The sequence below is a fragment of the Protopterus annectens genome, chromosome 17.part0 (assembly GCF_019279795.1).
Source record: "Protopterus annectens isolate FY-2018-M chromosome 17.part0, PAN1.0, whole genome shotgun sequence".
Lineage (NCBI taxonomy): Eukaryota > Metazoa > Chordata > Ceratodontiformes > Protopteridae > Protopterus > Protopterus annectens.
Genome location: NC_056751.1, coordinates 68,729,532 through 68,750,505, shown reverse-complemented (window position 1 = coordinate 68,750,505; position 20,974 = coordinate 68,729,532). Strand labels below are relative to the sequence as shown.

The following is a 20,974-nucleotide window of genomic DNA, read 5'->3' as shown; positions in this document are numbered from 1 at the left end:
AAGCATTTGTGAACATTTTTCTAAAATATTATAACATTTATCTGTCAGAAATCATGCTTTAAATTAGAGTTTCTTGGCTAGACACCAAGCTACAATAAATAGAAGTTATGTCCTTACCATAACGTTCCATGTGGAGTGTTCATCTTGCCTTTGTTCTTACACATGGGTTCGGAGCCGATCCTCGGCTCCGTGTCGGCCGCTTGCAAGCTCTGCATCTAGAAGAAGCTTGAGACAACCTAATACCCACAATCCCCCTCTGCCTTTACCTCAGATCTAGTTTGCAAGCAAACCAGCAGTCAGAGAGAGAACACATTCATGTCAAAACACATAAACACAAATACTATATCTATATAGATATATATATATATACATATATACATGCATACCATATATACAACAATTGCAAAGCAGAAGCATAATACCTCAGACCAGGCACCAAAGTGAACGTTCTTCCTAAGGGTGGGAGGGTGGGAATGTAAGAACAAAGGCGAGATGAACACTCCACATGGAACGTTATGGTAAGGACATAACTTCTATATGTGATAGTGTTCGATCTCGCCGTTTGTTCTTACACATGGGTAGCGTCCCTAGCTCCATGTTCCTGAGGAACTCACGGAAGGACATTCTTGAGCACAGTGGAACCAAAGGTTGCCCTGTCCCTAGAAACCTTGTCTACCTTGTAATGAGAAATGAATGTATGTGGTTTAGACCAAGTAGCAGCCGCACAAATAGCGTCTAGTGGTAGGCGAGCTGCATGAGCCAGGGATGTAGACACTGATCTTGTGGAATGTCCTTTGGGTTTGTCCAATAAAGCTTGATCTGAAGAATCATAAACATAGATGATACAATCAGTTAACCATTTGGAAAGAGTTCTTTTAGTAACCGCTACTCCTTTTCTGCTATCAGCAAAGGCTACAAAAAGTTGATCAGATTTCCTGTGATCCTTTGTTCTATCCAAGTAAAATCTCAGTTGTCTGTGGACATCTAATTTGTGTAACATATACTCCATTTTATTGGAGTGATTCTTGAAAAAGGTGGGTAATTCAATGGACTGATTAATATTGTTAATAGAGCAAACTTTGGGAAGAAAGGATGAATTAGTGCGAAGAGAAACTCTGTCAGAGTGAAAAATTAAATAAGGATGTTTAATGGAGAGAGCCTGAAGCTCAGATACTCGCCTAGCGGATGTAATGGCTACCAAAAAGGGGGTCTTCCACGAAAAAAATTTCAAGGAACAAGAGGAGGCTGGTTCAAAAGGGGGCAGCATCAACTTAGATAATAATAAGTTTAGACTCCACGGTGACGTAGGAGATCTAACTGGTGGTCTAATATGAAAAGATCCTTTTAAAAAGGCTTTACAAAGTCTGTGGGCCATAACAGGAGCCCCACATTCTTCCACATGAAAATTGGAGATGGCAGCCAATTGAACTCTTAAAGTGGCAGGAGAAGCACCCTGGTGGAACAATTCTGTTAAGAACTCTAAAATTTTATTTAAAGGGGCTATGACAGGGTCCGATTGATGTGTATTTGCCCAAAATGCAAAGAGCTTCCATTTACTAGTGTATGTTTTAGTAGTGGAAGCTTTATGAGAAGCCACTAGTATATTCTGAACTGCAGGTGTAAGAAGATCAGACCTGGCTAAGTAGGGAATTGGAGCAGCCAAGCTGCTAGATGGAGGGACAATAGCGAGGGGTGGGGAGTCCCTGACGAGTGAGTCAATAGATCTGGCTCTGGGTCCAGGATCCAGGGTCCCCCGAATGCAGTGTGTCATGAGAAAGGGGAACCAAATTTGACGAGGCCAGAATGGGGCAATGAGGATTATTGTCCTTTGCAGGTTGTTGGCTTTCTGGAGAAACTTTGCAATCAGGGGGAAAGGAGGAAAGGCGTACAGGAGACCCGGGGGCCAATCGTGAATCAGTGCGTCCCTGGGGACTTCCCCTGGAGGGGGTAATAGGGCAAAGTAGCTCCTGCATTTGGCGTTCATTGGAGACGCAAACAGATCGCAGGAAGGCTGGCCCCATTTGCGAAAAATCTTTTTCACAACTGACTGTTTTAGGGACCACTCGTGCGGTAACAGGATTGCTCTGCTCAGCCTGTCGGCTATGACGTTGGATGACCCCGGGATGTGCGTTGCTATCAGAAAGCGACCAGTGGACTCCGCCCATTGCCAGATTCTCATGGCCTCTCTGCATAGCTGATAGGACTTGGTTCCCCCCTGCTTGTTTATGTACCAGACTACCGACATGTTGTCCGTCTGAACTGCAATAGTCCCTAGAGGAAGGAGGGGGGCAAAGTGTTGCAACGCTAGAAACACTGCCCTCAACTCTAGAACATTGATGTGCAGATTGTACTCTAATTTGGTCCATTCGCCTTGGACTGTCTCCCTGAAAGATGCCCCCCACACCCTATCAGGGAAGCGTCCGTGGTCACCGTAGCTGTCGGCGTGGGTAGCACAAATGGTCTTCCCCTGGAAAGGTTGCAAGACTGAAGCCACCAGACTAGGTGTGATTTGCACGTGTTCGTTATAAGAATTTCGTGTGTCAGAGGTAGCCGTTGGAACGACCATTGTGCAAACAGTAGCCATTGTAGGACTCTCATGTGCAGTCTTCCCAAGGGTATCGCAATAAGAGAAGCTGCCATGAGTCCCAAAACCTTCAGTACCAGATTTGCTGGGGATTTTCTGGACGACAGAAGAAGACGTATGTGAGTCTGAAGTGAAAGTATTCTCTCTGGGGGAAGCCTTAGAATTAACTGTTGTGTATCTAATTCCGCTCCTATGAATAAGATATGCTGTGATGGCTGTAGTAAAGATTTTCCGAAGTTTACGGAAATTCCGAGGTGAACACACAGTTGAAGAGTGTAATCTCTGGCCTGTACTAGTTGACGCTGGGTGGTGGCAGGAAGGAGCCAGTCGTCCAGATACGGAAACACCTGGAATCCTAGGCGTCTCAGGTGAGACGCTACCACTGCCATGCATTTGGTGAAGACCCTGGGGGCTGAGGTCAGACCAAAGGGCAGGGCTCGAAACTGAAAGTGACTGGCTCCCAGCCGGAAGCGCAAATGATCTCTGGATGCCCTGGCCATTTTGATGTGGTAGTATGCGTCCTTCAGATCTATTGAGCACATCCAGTCGTCCTTCTGTAAGAATGGAAGGATCGATTGAAGCGTGACCATTCGGAACTTTTCTTTCTTGACGAATGTATTGAGGTTGCTTAGGTCCAGAATGGGCCTCCAGTCCCCTGTCTTCTTTGGAACTAAAAAGAACCTTGAGTAAGTTCCGAATCCTCTTTGGTCCGCTGGGACTGGTTGGATGACTCTTTTTTCTAGCAGCTTTGAAATTTCTATAGCTGCTGGTTCTCTCAGATGGGGCGGCACATCTGGGAGTCTTTTCTTTGGAATGGGGTTGGACAAAAATGGAATTCTGTAACCTCTGGTAACAACGCTTTTTACCCAGTTGTCTGTAGTAATGTTTTGCCAGGCCTGAGGGTATAAAGCTAAGCGACCCCCGACTGCCTCCAGAGCAGGACAGTCGGGCCTCCTTTCAGGAGTGCTGGAAAGGTTTACCAGGGAGTGTATCCCTGTCACCTTGATTCTGCGGACCCCCTCTGCCGCCAGGGCGGCGTCTTCCACCTCTGCCCCCCCCTCTGCCTCTAGAGGGGGCATCACCCTGTGTGCCCGGGAAAGAACCTTGGGGTTTTCGAAACCACATTTTTCCACCGCGTTGCCCTTTGGGGTACGGTCTGGATGGGGTGGAAAAACGGACTCCGACAGCAGACAGAGTCTTTCCCTCCTGCTCACACCGGGTAAGGGTCTCCTTTACTTTGGGGCCAAAGAGAGTGGCACCGTCAAATGGGGCGTTAGTAAAGGAAGACTTGAAGGCTTCCGCAAATGAACATAAGCGCATCCAGGATTGTCTACGAAGAGCAATTGCTGAAGCTGCTGCCCTACTCGAACCTTCGGCTGCATAAGAGATCAGCCTCATGGACGAGTTTACAATGGATGTAAGGGTATTAAGTTGCGCTGTCACTTTATCTGAGACAGCAGCATCTGTGGTACCCTGGAGGGTATCTCCCAACTCTTTGACTAGATCCCTCTGTAGCCATGTAAAGTGAGTCAAATAGTTCAGGGATCGCATAGAAAAAGCCGCTGAACTAAAAATGCGCTTCCCATACCTGTCCATAGTCCTAGAATCTTTATTAGGGGGATGGACAGATGAGGAAGATTCCGACATCTCCTTCTTCGTGGCCGCTGCCACCACCATAGCGTCCACTGGAACTCCTTTTGTCAAATAAGCCTTGTCCTGGGGTGCAGTAATGTATTTATTAGGCTTCCTAGGGACTGGCTCCACTGTGTCAGGAGCCTCCCACGCCCTTCGAGCAATTAACTCCATTAATTCATCGAAGGGCGGAGTGACCCAGGAGGAGGAAGGGCGAGCACCGAATGCCTTCAGCAAGACTGACTCATCCTCAGAAGGGGGGAGGGCTTGCCAATCAACTCTCTGCTTTAGGATCTCCAGGATGTCAGAAAAGGAGACATCCTCTGAGGGTGACTTTGGGGACCCTTCTGACTCATCTAAGTCAGTGTCCGATGTCAAAGATTCTTGTGGAGAATCTAAGTGTCTCCTCTTACACAATCTTTTCCTTGGAACTTCTTCGGTGGGAGCATCCGAAGAAGCCTCCGAGGAAGAGGGGGCACCCTCCAGGGGTGGCTGAGACACAGGTGCTCGACGCTTAGATGTAGCCGTGGGTGCAGAGGAGGATATTGGTCCTTTATGGGGAGGAGAAGCTGTTTCTGCTGATGTGGTTGTCTGGGTAGACAACACCTTCCTCATGAGGTCGAAGGCCCCCGGGTCCCGAGTCGAGGTATCTCCCGGATCCGAAGAAATGGGAAGAATCCCCGAAACAGGCACCGAAGGCATCGACCCCAAGGACGGAACCGAGTCGATCCGAGCCGAGGCCCCGAGAGGGAGCGTCGGAACCGAAACATCGGTCCGACTCTCGGTCCCGGAACCAAGGATGGATCTTCGGCTCTGAGACTCCGGTACCGGATCGGATGGAGTCGAGGTGAACGGGGCCGACCGAGGAAAAGACGGTTCTGGCACCGAGGGCTCCACAATCAGCAGCTCAGCTTCTTCCGGCTCCGAAGACTGGACAGGTCTCGGAGGAGGAACAGATGGAGATAATGGAAGGCCTTCAAGTCTCGACACCAATTGGGAGGAGACCGAGATGAGCTTGGATAAGGCCGTATTCTCCATTAACTTCTGCACCACACGGTCTACATCGGTGTCGGAGAGTGGCCTGGAAGAACGAGTCGAAGGAATCGAAGACGGAGCCGACCTCAACAATGCCGGTGGAGGGAGCTCCATCACCGGTTCCAAGAATCGAGGCTCGGAAACTTCCAACAGTTGAACACTCGGCCCCGAAGTCTGTGGAACCGGTGATCTAACTTTAGTCGAAGAGCTCAGAGCCGATGACCTGGGCTCCGACGTCTTCGATTCCTTCGAGGATTTGGATGCCTGGTCTGAAGCATCCAGAGCCTCCTGAAAAGTAGGTTTTAACAATCCCCTGTCCATGAGTTTCCTGCGCCTATCTGTCATGACCCTCCCACTGAAAGAGTGACAAATTGAGCAGTCCTCTTGCAGGTGGAGAGGGCCAAGACAGTAGACACAGGAACTATGGTTGTCAGTAACTGACATTTTTTGCCCACATTGGCAACGCTTAAATCCAGATTTAGCCTTCTCAGACATGATACAGCTAAAGCAGATAAAAGAAGAAAAGTCAAGTCCAGATAATTAGTCAAGTCCAGTGAAAATGTCGAATCCGGTGTAAATTTGTCAATCCGGTTGTCTTATCCAAGAAAAGGTAGTAGGCCCCGAAAAACTCTGAAAAGTTAATAAACTTAACGGAACCGAGAGATTCTAACCTTACCACACACACATACACTATGTCACTACAACTTTTTTCGAATAATATTTTTTGTCAAAAAATAGTAATAAAGATTAAAATCTTATCTGTAGGTGCTCGAGCTCGACCCAGTGATGCAAACGCAGCAGCGGCAAACTAGATCTGAGGTAAAGGCAGAGGGGGATTGTGGGTATTAGGTTGTCTCGAGCTTCTTCTCGATGCAGAGCTTGCAAGCGGCTGACATGGAGCCGAGGATCGGCTCCGAACCCATGTGTAAGAACAAACGGCGAGATCGAACACTATCACATCCTATAGTACAGTAATATTTCTCAGTATAATAAATGCAATGTAAATGTATGCACCTAAAGTACACACAAAGCATGTGTAGTCATTAAGCACATTTCTAAATGTTACAAATACAAAGCAAGGTTTGTTATCGTAAAGCCAGGACTGCAATCTAAATACTGACTCCTTGTTAACAAAAAACATAAAGCTTTAGCAAGACAAATGTGAAATAATCCTTAGCTGTTATGCTTGATAATAAAATAATGCAGTGTTATATACTAGAAATGACTCACACATTCAACTGATTTATATAATTGGTATATTAATGCAGTACTTTATAATTTTAACACTGTATCAACAACTTTATAAGGCACAAAAAAGCTCATTTCTACATTATGTGCTCCAAATAAAGCCACTTAATAACACTCTGCACAAAATGAATGCTAATAACCTGATCTTGAGGATCAATCATTAGTGGCCAACGTCGTCCCCGAGTAACAAGGATTCCATTTTCTATTGACACATTGTCACGTGGTAAGCCATCAGCATTCCACTGACGAATTTCATAAGGGTCTCCCAAAATGTTTGTAAGACTGAAATTGGGGCTGATTGGAATCTTCAGCTCTTGGCAGCGCTTTATCCAGTGATCTATTAGCTAAAACAAAAACACACTCATTTATCAAATGCCACTGAAGTATAAGTAATAAATGTACTATAATTTCTTAAATCAACGGTTCTTTGAAACGCACTTATAGTACACGATTTTCAGAGGCCTGGGGGAGATACTGATTTTTGTACTCTATTCATGAAGTTATTGAAGCAGTATTTTTCAAACAGGATTGTGCATGTTCACCTTCTGGCTACCCATAAGCATTCAGCTCAAATTATGCTTAAAGGTAAAATAATTAATAGACTTCTTCTAGGAATCATCAATCGCATTACCGATCAGTTTTAAACAATCTCAGGTAACAATGCTATGTACCACTAAGCAAAAGTTTGCTTTACTTTTCCACTCCAGAATGGTAATATTCTCTTTCATACAACGGAGTGCATGATGTTACATATTGTTTTCAAAGGCAGAAAGCAAAAATTTACAAGGGAATAATAGCCATTCCTAAAACTCACAAACAGTACACTACTTGCTTCTGATGTTTTTGTAGATAATGGCAGCGGAAGGTATTCACGGTAGGAGTAGATGATTACAGGAGTAGATGATTACTATATTTTTGTTGAGTACTCCTAACTGGCAGGCTGCAATACTGGCTCAGACTTTTTTTTTCTACAACAGTAATTCATAGGGATCTGGTGATCTGATCTGGCAGCTCAGCCGTCAGCCTCATTAGCATAATCCAGTCTCAAGCAGCTCCACATCTAAGATCCCATAGCCAAACTGGAAAAGTCAACTTTTCACCAACAAAGATTGTTTATAGTATGTCATTAATTATATGTCTTCGTCCAATCCCTGGCCCAAGACCAGCTAAATAAGATACATCTGACCCTGTCACTCTAGCCAGTTAAAAAATTACAACATGGGAAGTTAACTCTGCCAGGATCTATTACTATGCCGCTTATGTCAAACAGATGTGTAATTCCAGATGCTACCACCAATTAACACGTAATGGTTAGGGCTACAGTCCCACGATGCCACTTTTGATTATCAAATAATATGCAATTAATTAATTAATTGTCCTTAAGAGCTTATGGTAAATGTACCCTGCTGTCTCAGGTAGCATGTGCCTTACCCTGTATAAGCTTTACTCTGAACAGCTGTAGATCAGAACTAAAGTTACTGGTACTCCCCTCAGACATACATACACACATATGGAAACACTGTTTTCTAAAAGGAGTTAGTAAGTGCTTTTCAGTGCTAGCATCTCCTTTCTTGCATTTTCAGTAATGTTGCCACAAACCAGATGAATCTGACATGCCAGGAACACAATTACTGTTTACTCTTAAAATATATCAACGATACACCAACAGTTAAGTTTACACTAGCTCAATACATTTACCTTTAAGCTAATAAAAAACATCAGCCATAACCATTTACAACTGAATAATAAAATACTTCACTTGGAATAAGTAAAATTAAGCAATGTAACATTTACAACTGAATAATAAAATAAGTCCCCTGGAACAAATAAAATTAAGCAATGCATTTTATAAAATTAGACACACAAACAGCAACAAAACTGGAAAATAATATGTAAAATAAATTGGTGTAAACAGGTGCCATACTGAACAAGTGCTTGCAGTAGCAAACCTGGTCTTTTCACTACAAGTAGCTAAATACAGTTATTTTTTTGTTTATCAACCTCTGTCCAAAAAGCAGTGACATAGTTTCACAGAAAATAGCACGTTCAACATGTTCTCGGTTTAGGAATTCACGTCTGTTGTCCACACTGCAGAAGTAAGGCAGTAAATGGCTGTCTAACATTTTTTCTCTACATAAAAGCATTTCAGTCAGCCATTTCCCATTTGTCTTCAATCTGAATGAAACATTTCCCATCTCTATATTCACATACTTTAAGTAGGTTCAAATAAGATAATGCATTATTTTGAAATGGTGTGAAATTTCAAGGACACTGAAAGCAGTTGCATATTCTGTACAGTCCTACCTCCCTTGGACATGTTGTAGAATCATTGGAAACAACTACCATTATTTAATTTACATATTTTTTCCATAAATAATACATTTCCCTTGGCTTAATACAGTGTCCTGTGTGTTTTACTGAGAGGTAACTGCAAATTGATTCAGCATGTCACATTTCTCCTCTGAAAATAATTTCATTTGCTTTAGCAGAGTACCACTTTTCCCTATTTCTCCTCAATGTGTAGACCTCAGGAGAGAGACATTTATCGAGAAACCCTTTAGAATTGAATATGGAAGGGGGGGGTTGCATTTTAAGTTACAATTCAAAAAAGCAAAGACCCTGTCACAATAACATGGATACTTCAGAAATATTTAATTTTATCCATATATATAAAGCCAAAATAAAACAATAAAATAGAGCAAGCTGATACAGAAGTGCAGGATCTCTTATAAGGTGCATGCTGTTCATTACTAACAAATGGAAGTAAAAGTTTTAAGATAAGGTTTGAAACAAAATGCCTCAGTTTAACTTATGCTACCGAATTCCTTGTGTGGAAAGATCATTTGCAATAGTGACACCTCTCCATTGCTAGACTGTCATATTACAGGGCTGTAATCCCAAATTCCATCTAAGAGGCAATGTGACAGCTGGATAACAGCAATTTCACTGATTCTCATTCCCACAAAATGGTTTCACTGATAACTACTTTCACCAGTACTGCCATTACCCTTTTCCCCACTGTTGTATAAACACAGAGTTAATATGAATATCTGTATATATGCACAAACATACATATACACACGTGTGTGTGTTTTTCCATATCTGCTCTTATACATCACATAAGGATGGGATTCCTCCCAGATGGGGTGCAGAAGGGATTGCCGCCTGCAAAAATAGCTTTAGTTTTAGTTTGCTGAGAGCGACTTTTCAGGAAATATTCAGCAGTACCATTTTACAGGAATGCGACTACCTGAAATTCCAATCAGTAAATCACAATGAATCAATAAAAAAGGAATACCTTTTTGCCAATTGCTATGTGCAACCACTGTAAGGAATTATGCCTTTAATCACTGTGCTTGTTCTACCATAAAAGCAGAGTTCAAACCTCTGAAGACTCCACACTACTTCCAAATGCTCCATCTCTATGGCTGCATGCAATTCTTGCCTAGGCTGAAGTGTCTGATTAAAATACACAACCAGATGCTTTTCTCCTTTTGAAGAAAAGTGGCCGAGTATAGTCCCACGTCCACCATGTAATGCATCTATCTGCACACAACCAGGGTTAGCTACTGCATGAGCCCACTCAGGGCCGCCATGAGTTTCTGGGAAACTTACTTATGAATCAAAGTCAATACAACCTTATCTCTCTTTGCTCTTGTTCCCCTTCTTTCTGTTTGATCTTATTTCTGTAAAACTGGTTCATTCTCTCAGTCATACCTCTCATCCTCTTGGTGCAAGAAATCTGGACAAATCCTAAAATAATGGGGGGACTAAGGCCCAAAAATAAGGACATGTTTTAAATATTGTTCTTATAAACTTAGAAAGTTGCTAGAGTAACATGAATTTGTTATTGTGCATTTTCTGAAAGATATGAAGTCTGAAACACAAAAAATATGCCAATATTTAGTGACTTCAGTCTTCAGTGATTTGCCACAAAAGCATAAACGGTTGAGGAACAGTCCAAAAGTATGAGGCAAAAATCTGGACATTCTGTGAAAATCTGGACAGCTGAGATTTATGCTTTCAGCTGTTTCTAGGCATCTAATTTTCTGCACCATCTCCCTTTTCAGTTCAAGTTACATTTTGAGATAATCTGGGGATATTCCAAGCTTTGCTGGAGCTGTTTGGTATCAGTGGATGAGCAGATAATAAAGTCTGCCTTGCAGTCAACAGCAAATTTAGGCCAACCCAACTTCTGGGATATTGGCTTGTATGTCTGCAAAACCTTTTCTGGTTTCAGTGGACTAAATCTGAGCTGCGTCCTAGGCAGTTATCAACACACACTAGTTCATACCAGCAGACTGGACTCTATTCAATTTCTATTAGGAAAATAGAAACAATATTAGGCAATTAATCATGCCTTTAAGTAGACACATTTAAAAAGTTTTTGACACCATTCTTGAGAACATAATAATGTTCAGCTCTCAAACTGAGCAAGGCCATACATGATATGCCTGATATAAAATTGTATCTACCCATCCAGTTATCAAAATTTGCCTTAGTCAGCGTAGTACTTTGTTTATAGGTTCACACGTGTCTACTAGGCTAAACACCACTAAAGCCTTTTTAAGCCTAGCCATGCACTAAAAATCTCTAACAAGTTCTGGTACCCTTGATAAGTACAAGCAGGGGCTTGAGAGATGAAACATTTATAAGCAGGGGCTTGGGAGAGATGAAACATTTACAAGTAGGGGCCTGGGAGATGAACCATTTAGCAGCTGCCTGTGTCCATTACAGACATAGGTACCAAACTAGGAAAGAATTTCCTGTTCCTCATTCAGCAGTTGTCCAAATAGTTGAATTGGGTTAGGGAGGAACCCTGGTTCATATGGATAGACAGCCTGCTCCAGAAAAGGGGCAGTCCATGGGATACATGCCTCTCTCTCCAGCAAATACAATTTATATCACAGGCAAGGATTAAGTCTTTAGAACAAATAATTCTGGTGCTGTTTGTTTTGTGGATATGTAGGACTCCATCAGGATTGGGTCTGGCAATGCCTTGCAAGCCAGGCATAGATCTTTCCTCAATAGCCTGTAGGAGACAGAATGTAGGGATAGGGCTTTGAGGTGGTCTGCACAGGATGTGTTACTGACAGACTTTATTCTTTTAGTGAGGAACCTCTGTGGACTTTCCAATTACTGGATGTGTCTGGAAAAGTACATATGAAAGGGGGCACTTTACTCATTGATAGGTCTGATAAATCCTGAATACATTGGAACAATGACTTCCTTTGACCAAGATGCCATACCTTTGTTTATTAAGTTGCACAACATTGAATGATTTATTCACTACTGTAGACACATGATGGTCAAAGGCTAGATTACTGTCTATGTCTGTCCCCAAGCCCCTGACTGCTGGGTTGATTCTTAGGGGTGTGGTGTCATATGATAGTTACCAGGGATGGATGACTCCCTGAAGGATACTATTATGCATTTCTTGGCATACAATTTTAGTCCATGACTCTGACACAAGTTATTTGTCTGTGTCAGCCCTTTCAAAAGAACATTTGTGTCAGTGGTGAATTCTATGACTGCTCCTAATTTGCAATTGTCTGCAAGTTTGATCAGCCAGAGGCCTTTGACATTGGCTTTGACTTCAAGGAAGTAAATGCCAAAAAGGAATGGTCCAAGGACCAACCCAAAGGGACTCCACTCATGATTGGCCTCTTTGCACAGGTTTACTCCCCAACTCCAATTTTCTGATCCTAGTCTGTGAGTCAGCTGGCTATCCACTAGGTGACATAAGTGTTTATACCTAACATCCTGAATTTATCAACAATGCTTGAGTGGGGTATTATGTCAAATTCCTTAGCCTGATCAAGGTAGGCAATGTGAAAGGTTTTGCCCTCATCCATTGCTTTGGTGACATTCTGAAAGACATCCACCAGATTGAGTAAACATGTCCTGTCTATGACAAAACCAAATTGGGTTGGCTAAGGCAGTGTCTGGAGATTTCCTGTGTTATTATTGTTTGATTGTAGTAGTATCCTACTCCATAGGCAGGGATTCCACTGAGTTATGAAACTATCCCTCAAATAAGTCTTGTTTATTTGCTGGTATAGATTTAGGTCTCCTGTGTGGATGTTTGCAGACCCATGAATTTTGTGAAAAAACAGAAACCAAATAAGACTGGGTTATTCATGACTCAGAAAGCAAGACACAGGTCACCGTAGAGCAGCTGGTTAGATACTGAGTATAAGCAGAAGCATGCTAATCTACTTAAGTTTTGAATGATTAAAGGCCTTTAATTTTCTTTGATGGAAATCTTTGGGACATTCTAGTTGAGCAATCTGCTTGGATTTGTACATACCAAAGAAGGCATTGTATTCAGTGATGATTTCCTGACTGTAGTTGAAACATGGATGATCAGAGGAGTACTGTTTATAACTTATGAGGTAGGATTTGATTTTTTTTTTTGAATGATGGTATGCTACACTTTTTTGCATTTAACATGAGCCCATTTTCAGGACACCATGTACTTGCAAGTTCTAGCGTTCACTGTAGATATTTAGTATCAGTGGATGAGTGGATAATAAAGCTCACCATACAGTTAACCACACTTCTGGGATATCAGCTTGAATGTCTACAAAAATAAAAAACAAACAGAAGATGGCCAACTCTGATTCTTGTGGTATCCTGTTGCTTACAATATTATGTTCAGAGAGGGTATCAACAACTTTAATAAGTTGTGGTCATTTGGATAGCCATACATTAAATTTGTCTAATTGTTTGATAATAGTAGCATGGGAGGTTATATCAAAAGCTTTGGCTAGGTCAAGATAAGCAGGGTGCAGTAAGTGACCATTGTCTACATCCTATACATCCTTTTTCAAAAAACATACTAGGCTCAGGAAACAGGACCTGCACTGCATAAAACCAAATCAATTGTGGGAATAGATTAGTTAAGTTGCCTGTGTCTGCATAAATGAGCTCTGTCATGATATAGCCTATAGCTCTGCATATACATCTAGTGAAGGTAAAGGGCCTATAATTAACTGTTTTTTTAAAGGGGTTGCTTGTGTGTAGAGGAGTCGCACAGGGGCTGTGGATTGGATGAGCTTGAACAGTTTAACTAGAGGCTTGGATGCTGCAAATTCTTTAGGCATATGTGACAATGGTATTTTTTTAATTCTTCACAGAACTCACTGTTTGCGTTTTTTAACTACTTTGTCTAAAATAACATAACTGATATGCAAGGTATTCTGCTATACCTATGCCTGATGGTTACTATAGTACACATACGTTCTAGTGACAAAACTATTTTGCAAGCTATACAGATACAGTTGAAAATATCAGCACTACTCCATTTCATTAATATGTGAGAAATGGGCATAAAATTCTACTCTGTGACACCACTTAAGATGTAATGGTCAGGAATTACTGGCTTATTGCCACAGTATTGACATCACACTTTCACCACCATATCCAGCTAAAAGTCTTACAAAAAGATAACATGAGACATCAGGCTATATGTATAACATTGAAGCCAACAAGGGGTTCAGTGCTAACAAAGATCAGACCCTGCAAGATGACTGACATTCTTTTCAAATATATTTTATTAACAGTTTAGAAGTATAAAAGTTAAATGACCATAGCAACTTCTCCAGGCAAATGAACGGATCCCAAAAGCAAAAATATACAACCATCTTATAAAAAAATAATAACTCTTTTATTGTTGAGCAATGCTTTCAAGTCATACATACACTTTCTCAATGCATAAAACAGTTCAGTAAGTCACTTCCAAAAGAGATACTTAACAAATACACCAGCCTATCAAAAACAAGCTATACTTCACATGCCACATATCTAAAGAATTTTTCAAACAATACATTATCATAAATTATCTTTGCATAATTAATGTAAATATAAATATAATAATCATATCTTAAATTAAATGTATATGATTATGTGTATGCATATGCATTAAATACAGAATAATAGTAAGTACATAGTTAATAAAATAATTACTACAGCTCGGGTTAAGTCATAGATAACCTTGCTCACATTTTAAAATAGGTTTATTACTATTCATAGTATTTAATCCTGGTGGTGAATCAGCTGTAAAATAATTAATCCATTTACACTCTGCTAGTTCAGTCCTAACATACTTCACAGGAACCCAATGAACATGCCTTTAATTTTAGGGTGCTCCAGAAAGTGCGTATAAGTAAGCATGGAAGGGATTTAGTTAATGGGACTGAACTAGCTGAGCAAAAATGGATTAATTATTTTAGAGCTCATTCACCAGCAGGATTAAATATTGCAAGTGACTTAATGAACTGTTTTATGTATTGAGAAAGAGTCTGTATGACTTGAAAGCTTTGCTCATCAATAAAAGAGTTATTATTTTTATAAGAGGGTTGGATTCCTGGCTTTTTTACTGTTAAAAGTATAAAAACAAACTGTTGAAACATTCAAAAAGATAGGCACATAGTGAAATAAATATAAAGTAACCATCAAGAGTAAACAGCCAAACAGTGATAAAAAAGTGAGAATTAAAGATATATATATATATATATATATATATATATATATATATATATATATATATATATACATAATAACAGGTTTATGGGTGAATAGAAGGCTACCTGCCCTGAAGGGCTATTTTAAGCTTAGTCAATAATCTGAGGTAAGAATCCAACCCTGTATCTTGTGTCTATAAGGTAAAAAACATTAATCATTATGCCACACCTACCTGTAAATTTTTCATTTTCCCTTTTCCTTAGATTCCTGATTTCATAACTAATTACTTGGCTAGCTTTCTTAATAGGTCATTATAAGCCTAGCCAATTTCCCTCCCAAAAGTGAGAATCAAACCCTGTACCTCATGTCTGTGAGTCAAACTCCTTACCCATTATACCAACCCTTAATCATTGTGAAGGTATACAAATTTCAAACCCAGCACCCTTGGCACAGGAAGCAGCTCATTAACAAGTTGGAGCTTTGGTCCTCTGCAGGAAAAAAGTAGAACAGGCAGTAAACTGTGGGGAATAACTACTACTTGGATTTTACAAAAATATTTTTTCCACAAAAACACGTTGAAGGCCCATTAAATGGATTGCTGAAATGGGTGATACAGAAGACATCTACAAAGGCATTCAACAGGATATGGGACAAGTGAAAATACAGTTAAGACAAAGGTAAGCATGGAGGTGGGAAGTATATTAAATGCCTGTCTATTGACAGATTCCCTCTTTCTGCCATCAAACAAATGAAAAATAATGTAAAGAAAAACTGCAACTAGGCAAGAGCAGAAATATGCATGCTTCTTTGGGGCTGTGAGAGTGGATGGCAAAAAGTCACAAAGGAAAAATAGCTTGTCTTGTGGGAAAGCCCTATGCCATTTGGATACAGCTTTAATGTGTAGTAAGGGAAACAAACAAGAAAGAGAGAGAATCTGGAAAAATAATTTCTCAGTGATACTGCAGGCTAATAAAAGGCAAATTCTACAAATGACAGAATGAGATAAATGGCTTTTAAAAGTGAAATATGTGATATTCCAAATAAGAGAAACTTGAAAATGTTAATTACAAAATAATGTGACTGCTAATATGAGAAATGCATACATTTTTGAACGTATCTGGTGAAACAGAGAGATGTATTCCCTTTCTCTTTTTTTCAGTACTTTATCAACTGTGGGAATAGCCTAGAAAATGTTTCTTAGACCAACTCAGCCTTGCATGCCATAGGTGATTGCTGCCTTCTTTTATACTAGTTGGCCAGTGGTATCAACAGAAAGTCAGAATCTGTAAACCCTGACAGTGTAAGAAAATCTCTGGTATGCTGTGAATATACAGAAGAATGCATACTTTGAAATCTTGAAGCTGATTCTGGCCCAGTGTTGTGGCTGTGGTAACTTCTCATTATCTACAAAGAGCTGATTCACATGCAATAAGAATCTCTTGTAAAAATCAAAGTAACATTTATTACCAGGCTACTACTACTGAATTTTTTTCAAGTTTCGAGGGAAGGCAGCAACCAAGTTTTCATAAACATTCTGTAAAAGTAAAACCAACAACCTTTATTCATTGTCTGTTCAAAAATTGCTCAAAGATACAAATTACTTCAGTACCAACACATCATATTTGAGCAGAGTCAAATGATAACATACCACAAGTTAACAAAAGACCAGTTCTAAAAATAAACAAAAACTAAACAACAGAAAGATGAGAGGACAGCACCAAAATGACAGAAAGGAAACAATCGATCTACTGTTACAGAAAGTACTTTATTCAATTGTATTTCTTTGTTTTTCTGTCGACCTAGTAATTCAACACTTCTACAAATAATCCTTAACCATGTGTATAATGCATGTGATAGTGAGGAATAACAGTTGCAGAGATCAAGAGCAAAAGTGAAATAAATAAAAAGTGGTGTCTGTAAAAAGACAAGCAAATCTTCAGACTAACAGCAATTTTCAGCAGCTCTTTAGGCAAGAACAATGGATTACTGCAAAGCAAAACTCTACCTTTATGGAGACTGAAATTCTCTAGCTAAAGTAATATTTATTAGCAAGACTGCTTTCTAATATCAAGATTTTAATTGGACAGAATAAGCCAGTTCAACATGTTTAGTAAGTATCTCCAAAATTAACTAAACATATCCCAAGAAGGAGTCCAGTTCCTCAATTACTTCTGGGTGGTCTAATGAAGTCACCACATTTCCCAGAACATGCAGAGTGTTCTCTTGTGTTCATTTCACCAGGTGTGTATTCTAAACTGTAACCAGTTGAAATGATGGAACCTGCAAGGAGCAAGTCCTAAAACACAGACACTGAATGGACGAAAAAATGGACTTACATTTACCAAGTCCAAGATGGCCATTTCCTGGAATATTCCATTTTCTATGAGGTATGACGATTTTGGAGCTGGATTTGGTTCAAGGGGTGTGGGGGGACTGCCTCCCCACATTGAGAGGGAGTAGTGGGGATTGCCCCCTGCAGAAAAAAAGAAGTTTAAAGGAGAGCAGTGATGCTTGAGATTCACTCTTCTCCTGAGTTTTCCACCTTTTTTCAGTCTTTTGGCACTCAGCATTATGAGGGAGTCATTCTAAGCAAAGAGTTTCACATAGTAAGGAATCCTTTAATGCTTTATATGTCAAGCACAGGTCTCCTCTAAGAATGTGAAATGATATGGAAAAGAGAGAGAACTTCTGCTATCTTTGGTTATAAAATAAGGCTTGAAGCTCTTCAGTTCTCCTTCTAATTAATCATTGCATCTTCTCCAATTGCACCACAGGACACTTGAATAGGTTTTAGAGGATGGTATAGTATTCTATAATTGGTCTGATAAGAGCTGCACACAAAGAGACAGATAAATCCCTGATACAAAGCAACAATGGAACGATTGGATAGGTGACGTTATATAGCTTGTGACTGGAAATGGTTATATGGATATAGTTTAAGTTAATGGACATTGCTGGCAGACAACTAAGGTTAAAGAGTCATTGGAAGAATTAAAAAAATCTAATTTACCATGTAAAGCAAAATTTAGTCAAGGGAAATACCTATGTAGGTATCATGACTTGGGTAGTGTATAGTCAAGGTAACTGTAGAACAGTAAATCAAGTCTGCAATTTGATAAACACTCTTAATAAAGAAAAGGCTATTGGTCTAGATGGTACAGTAAGCATAATTTAAGGAAATCAGTGATAGACTTAAGCTAATTTTGTTATCGCTTTAACCAGTCATTTAGAGAATCTAAGGTTATTACTGTGTGGAACAAAAAGCTGTAGTTGTCCAGATTATTTGGGTGACGGGATATGAGTTGACTCTGTCCTTATCAAGTCAAATTAGCCTACCTTATTAAATATATGCAAGCTATACAAACAATCATTCATGAATCCACAGCAGGTAAATTAACCACTTATTTTAGATACACACATTTCAATATCCATTCAGTAAAGAGCTATCTACAACAACCAGTTTCCTGTATTTTTGGGACTTTGTATCAGTGCTCAGAGATGGTAGACTCCAAGTTGATGTAGTCTGTACTAGTTCATAGGTAGTTACTAGGCTTGCCGTACAAGGGTTCACTGAGAGGTATAGTCCAAATATCCAATTCCTCCAGTACACTGCCTTATTAGGTGACTTGTTCAACAACAGAGCATAAATATAAGGAAAAATAAGAGATGTTCTGCAAAATTGGAAATAGATGAGAGAAGACTACTCTAAATCACTCAAAACGTTAACAGAACAACAGGTTTTGGCTCAACATGCATTTTGTGAATCACAAAAACTATGAAATACTAATGACTGATATTGAATGACTATGATCCTAACTGATATACTAAAGAAAAAAAAAACAGAAGTTAATGGAGATCTGGCATTTTGGTGTACAGGATTAAGACTGATCTAAGTAAAGTATTTAACTGCATTTACCATTCTGCCCTTATCCAAAAACTGTGAGACTTCAGATTGGCTATATGGGTCATTGATTGGGTTAAGGCATAGTTAACTGGTAGGACCTGAAGACGGGATACCTGGGTATGAATGCAAAAAGTAACCTGTAAACAGGAATAGTCCATATATTTTAATTATCTCCTGCTTTTAGTCATAACGTTTCCATTAAAATAAGCAGGATCATAGAATTGTGGTGATGAATGTTTTTCTAAGGTTACATATAATTAGAGAGATGGGGGTGATGGAGTGCATAGCATTACTCCCCCCAAAATGCTTTTTCTGTCCAGCCAATGCGAGTTGCTGACTTAACAGCTTCTGTATTCCATAGAGAAATGTTGCCATTGTGATTTTTTATAATAAATCCATTGGCGACCACATCTCATTTCTAGCTGTTGGAGAAAAACAAACTACAAATAGGAAAATCACAAAGATCCAGACTTAATCTTCATTTTTTTTTTAATTTACCTTATATATTTGCTAACCAGATTAGCAGACCATTACAAGGTCTTTTTCAGTGATGACATGACTCAAAAGCATAAACTAATGACAAACAACTGAGTCAGTGCAATATATAATAGAGTTCATAGCAATTATATATCAATCAGAATGATGACCTTAGTTTAATTCAGAACACAACAGAGTGAAGTGAAAAGTAAATCTCTAATTTACAAATACAGAATCAATAAGGATATTTATATATTATTAAGAAAGATAGTATTACCCTAATAATGATAATAACATGTAAATACTATTTATAAATAACAAGGAAAGTCAGATACTTTAGCATATTGTCAGTTCAAGTCTCAACTTGCCTAAGACAGAGAGAGAGAGAGAGAGAGAGAGAGAGACTTTGGTCCAATAAAATATACAGGAATTTTGCATTGGGGTTATTCTATAGCATCACTGGAAGGAATTATGATTTTAAGCTTTATTGAAGTCTTCAGTCTTTGTGCAGTACCAAACAACACAAACACTGTTTTGTACAAATTGAGAGTGTAACTGCTCCTTTACAGCCATGCAGTGTTGAGAAAACTCTGCTCACTTTTTTTAAACTGTTAAGAGTAACTTCACATGGTTTAATAGAAAATCATCAGTGTACATTGTTACTAGCAGGTTTGAGAGGTCAAGATCATACAATTAATAAAGACAGAAAATAAAATAGGACCTAACAGTAGTCCATGTGTAATGCCACTTCTGAGGTTTCCTATGTCTGCTGTAATTGTTACAGCTGTAATTTGAAAGCTCCACTTTTCAAGGTATTTTTGAAGCCAGGTTAGTGTACCTTTACTAAAATATAATGCTTTGAGTTTATTAAGCAACACCTGTGGGCTCAAATGTGTCTCTTACATCTAGGAAAATTGCTCCAGTTAATAATTCCCTCCCCATGCTTATTATAGAATATATAACAGAGTATATGTCTTTGCTTTGTGACACTGTGTTGTAATCATAAACATATGCTAATTTGTTGATGTGGTGTAGTACCTGACAATAAACAGAGTTTTTTAGCATATTTCCTGAGAAGCAAATCTTAGAAATTGGTCTAAAGTCTAGATGAGATGTAGAAGAAGCTGTTTTATTAAATGTAATAACATGTGCTTATTTAAAATGATAGGTACACTAACACTCCTAAAACATAGGAGATGAGTGAAAGAGTATTACATTTGCCATATTTACAAATAATTGAGGTATGCTAAACAATTTTGGACAAGTGTTAGTTTTTAAATTTTCCTGCATTTTTCCAGCACGTTTGAAATTACCTCAGTAAAGGAAAAAGAAATTACTGAGCCCTGGAGCTATGTGTGATAACATAATAATGGAGAATTAATAGAGCTATGAGAAAATTTCAGCCTGGCTGGATGAGTAATCACTAATGAAATGACAAGCACTCAAGAAATCTAATGACAAATTGTCCTTGGCAGAATGGTCAAGAAAGACTTACACAAGATCTTCAAGTGCAAACGTATATCTTTGCATACAAAGATTCAACTTGTCCAAGCTATGATATTTTGAATAATGTCAAATGGATGCATATATTTGACAGTGCAGAAATAATGCAAAAAGGAAAATGGTAC

The 20,974-nt window shown here is 39.5% G+C and overlaps 1 protein-coding gene across 1 annotated transcript in view; it reads right to left on the bottom strand.

The window, feature by feature from the left end:
• DNAH6 (dynein axonemal heavy chain 6) overlaps positions 1-20,974 on the bottom strand; it is a 5,071,261-nt gene that overhangs the window by 1,387,878 nt on the left and 3,662,409 nt on the right. Inside the window, exon 56 of the mRNA XM_044059309.1 lies at positions 6,640-6,843. Coding sequence (XP_043915244.1) covers positions 6,640-6,843 — 204 coding nt within the window. The remainder of the gene's footprint in view (positions 1-6,639; positions 6,844-20,974) is intronic.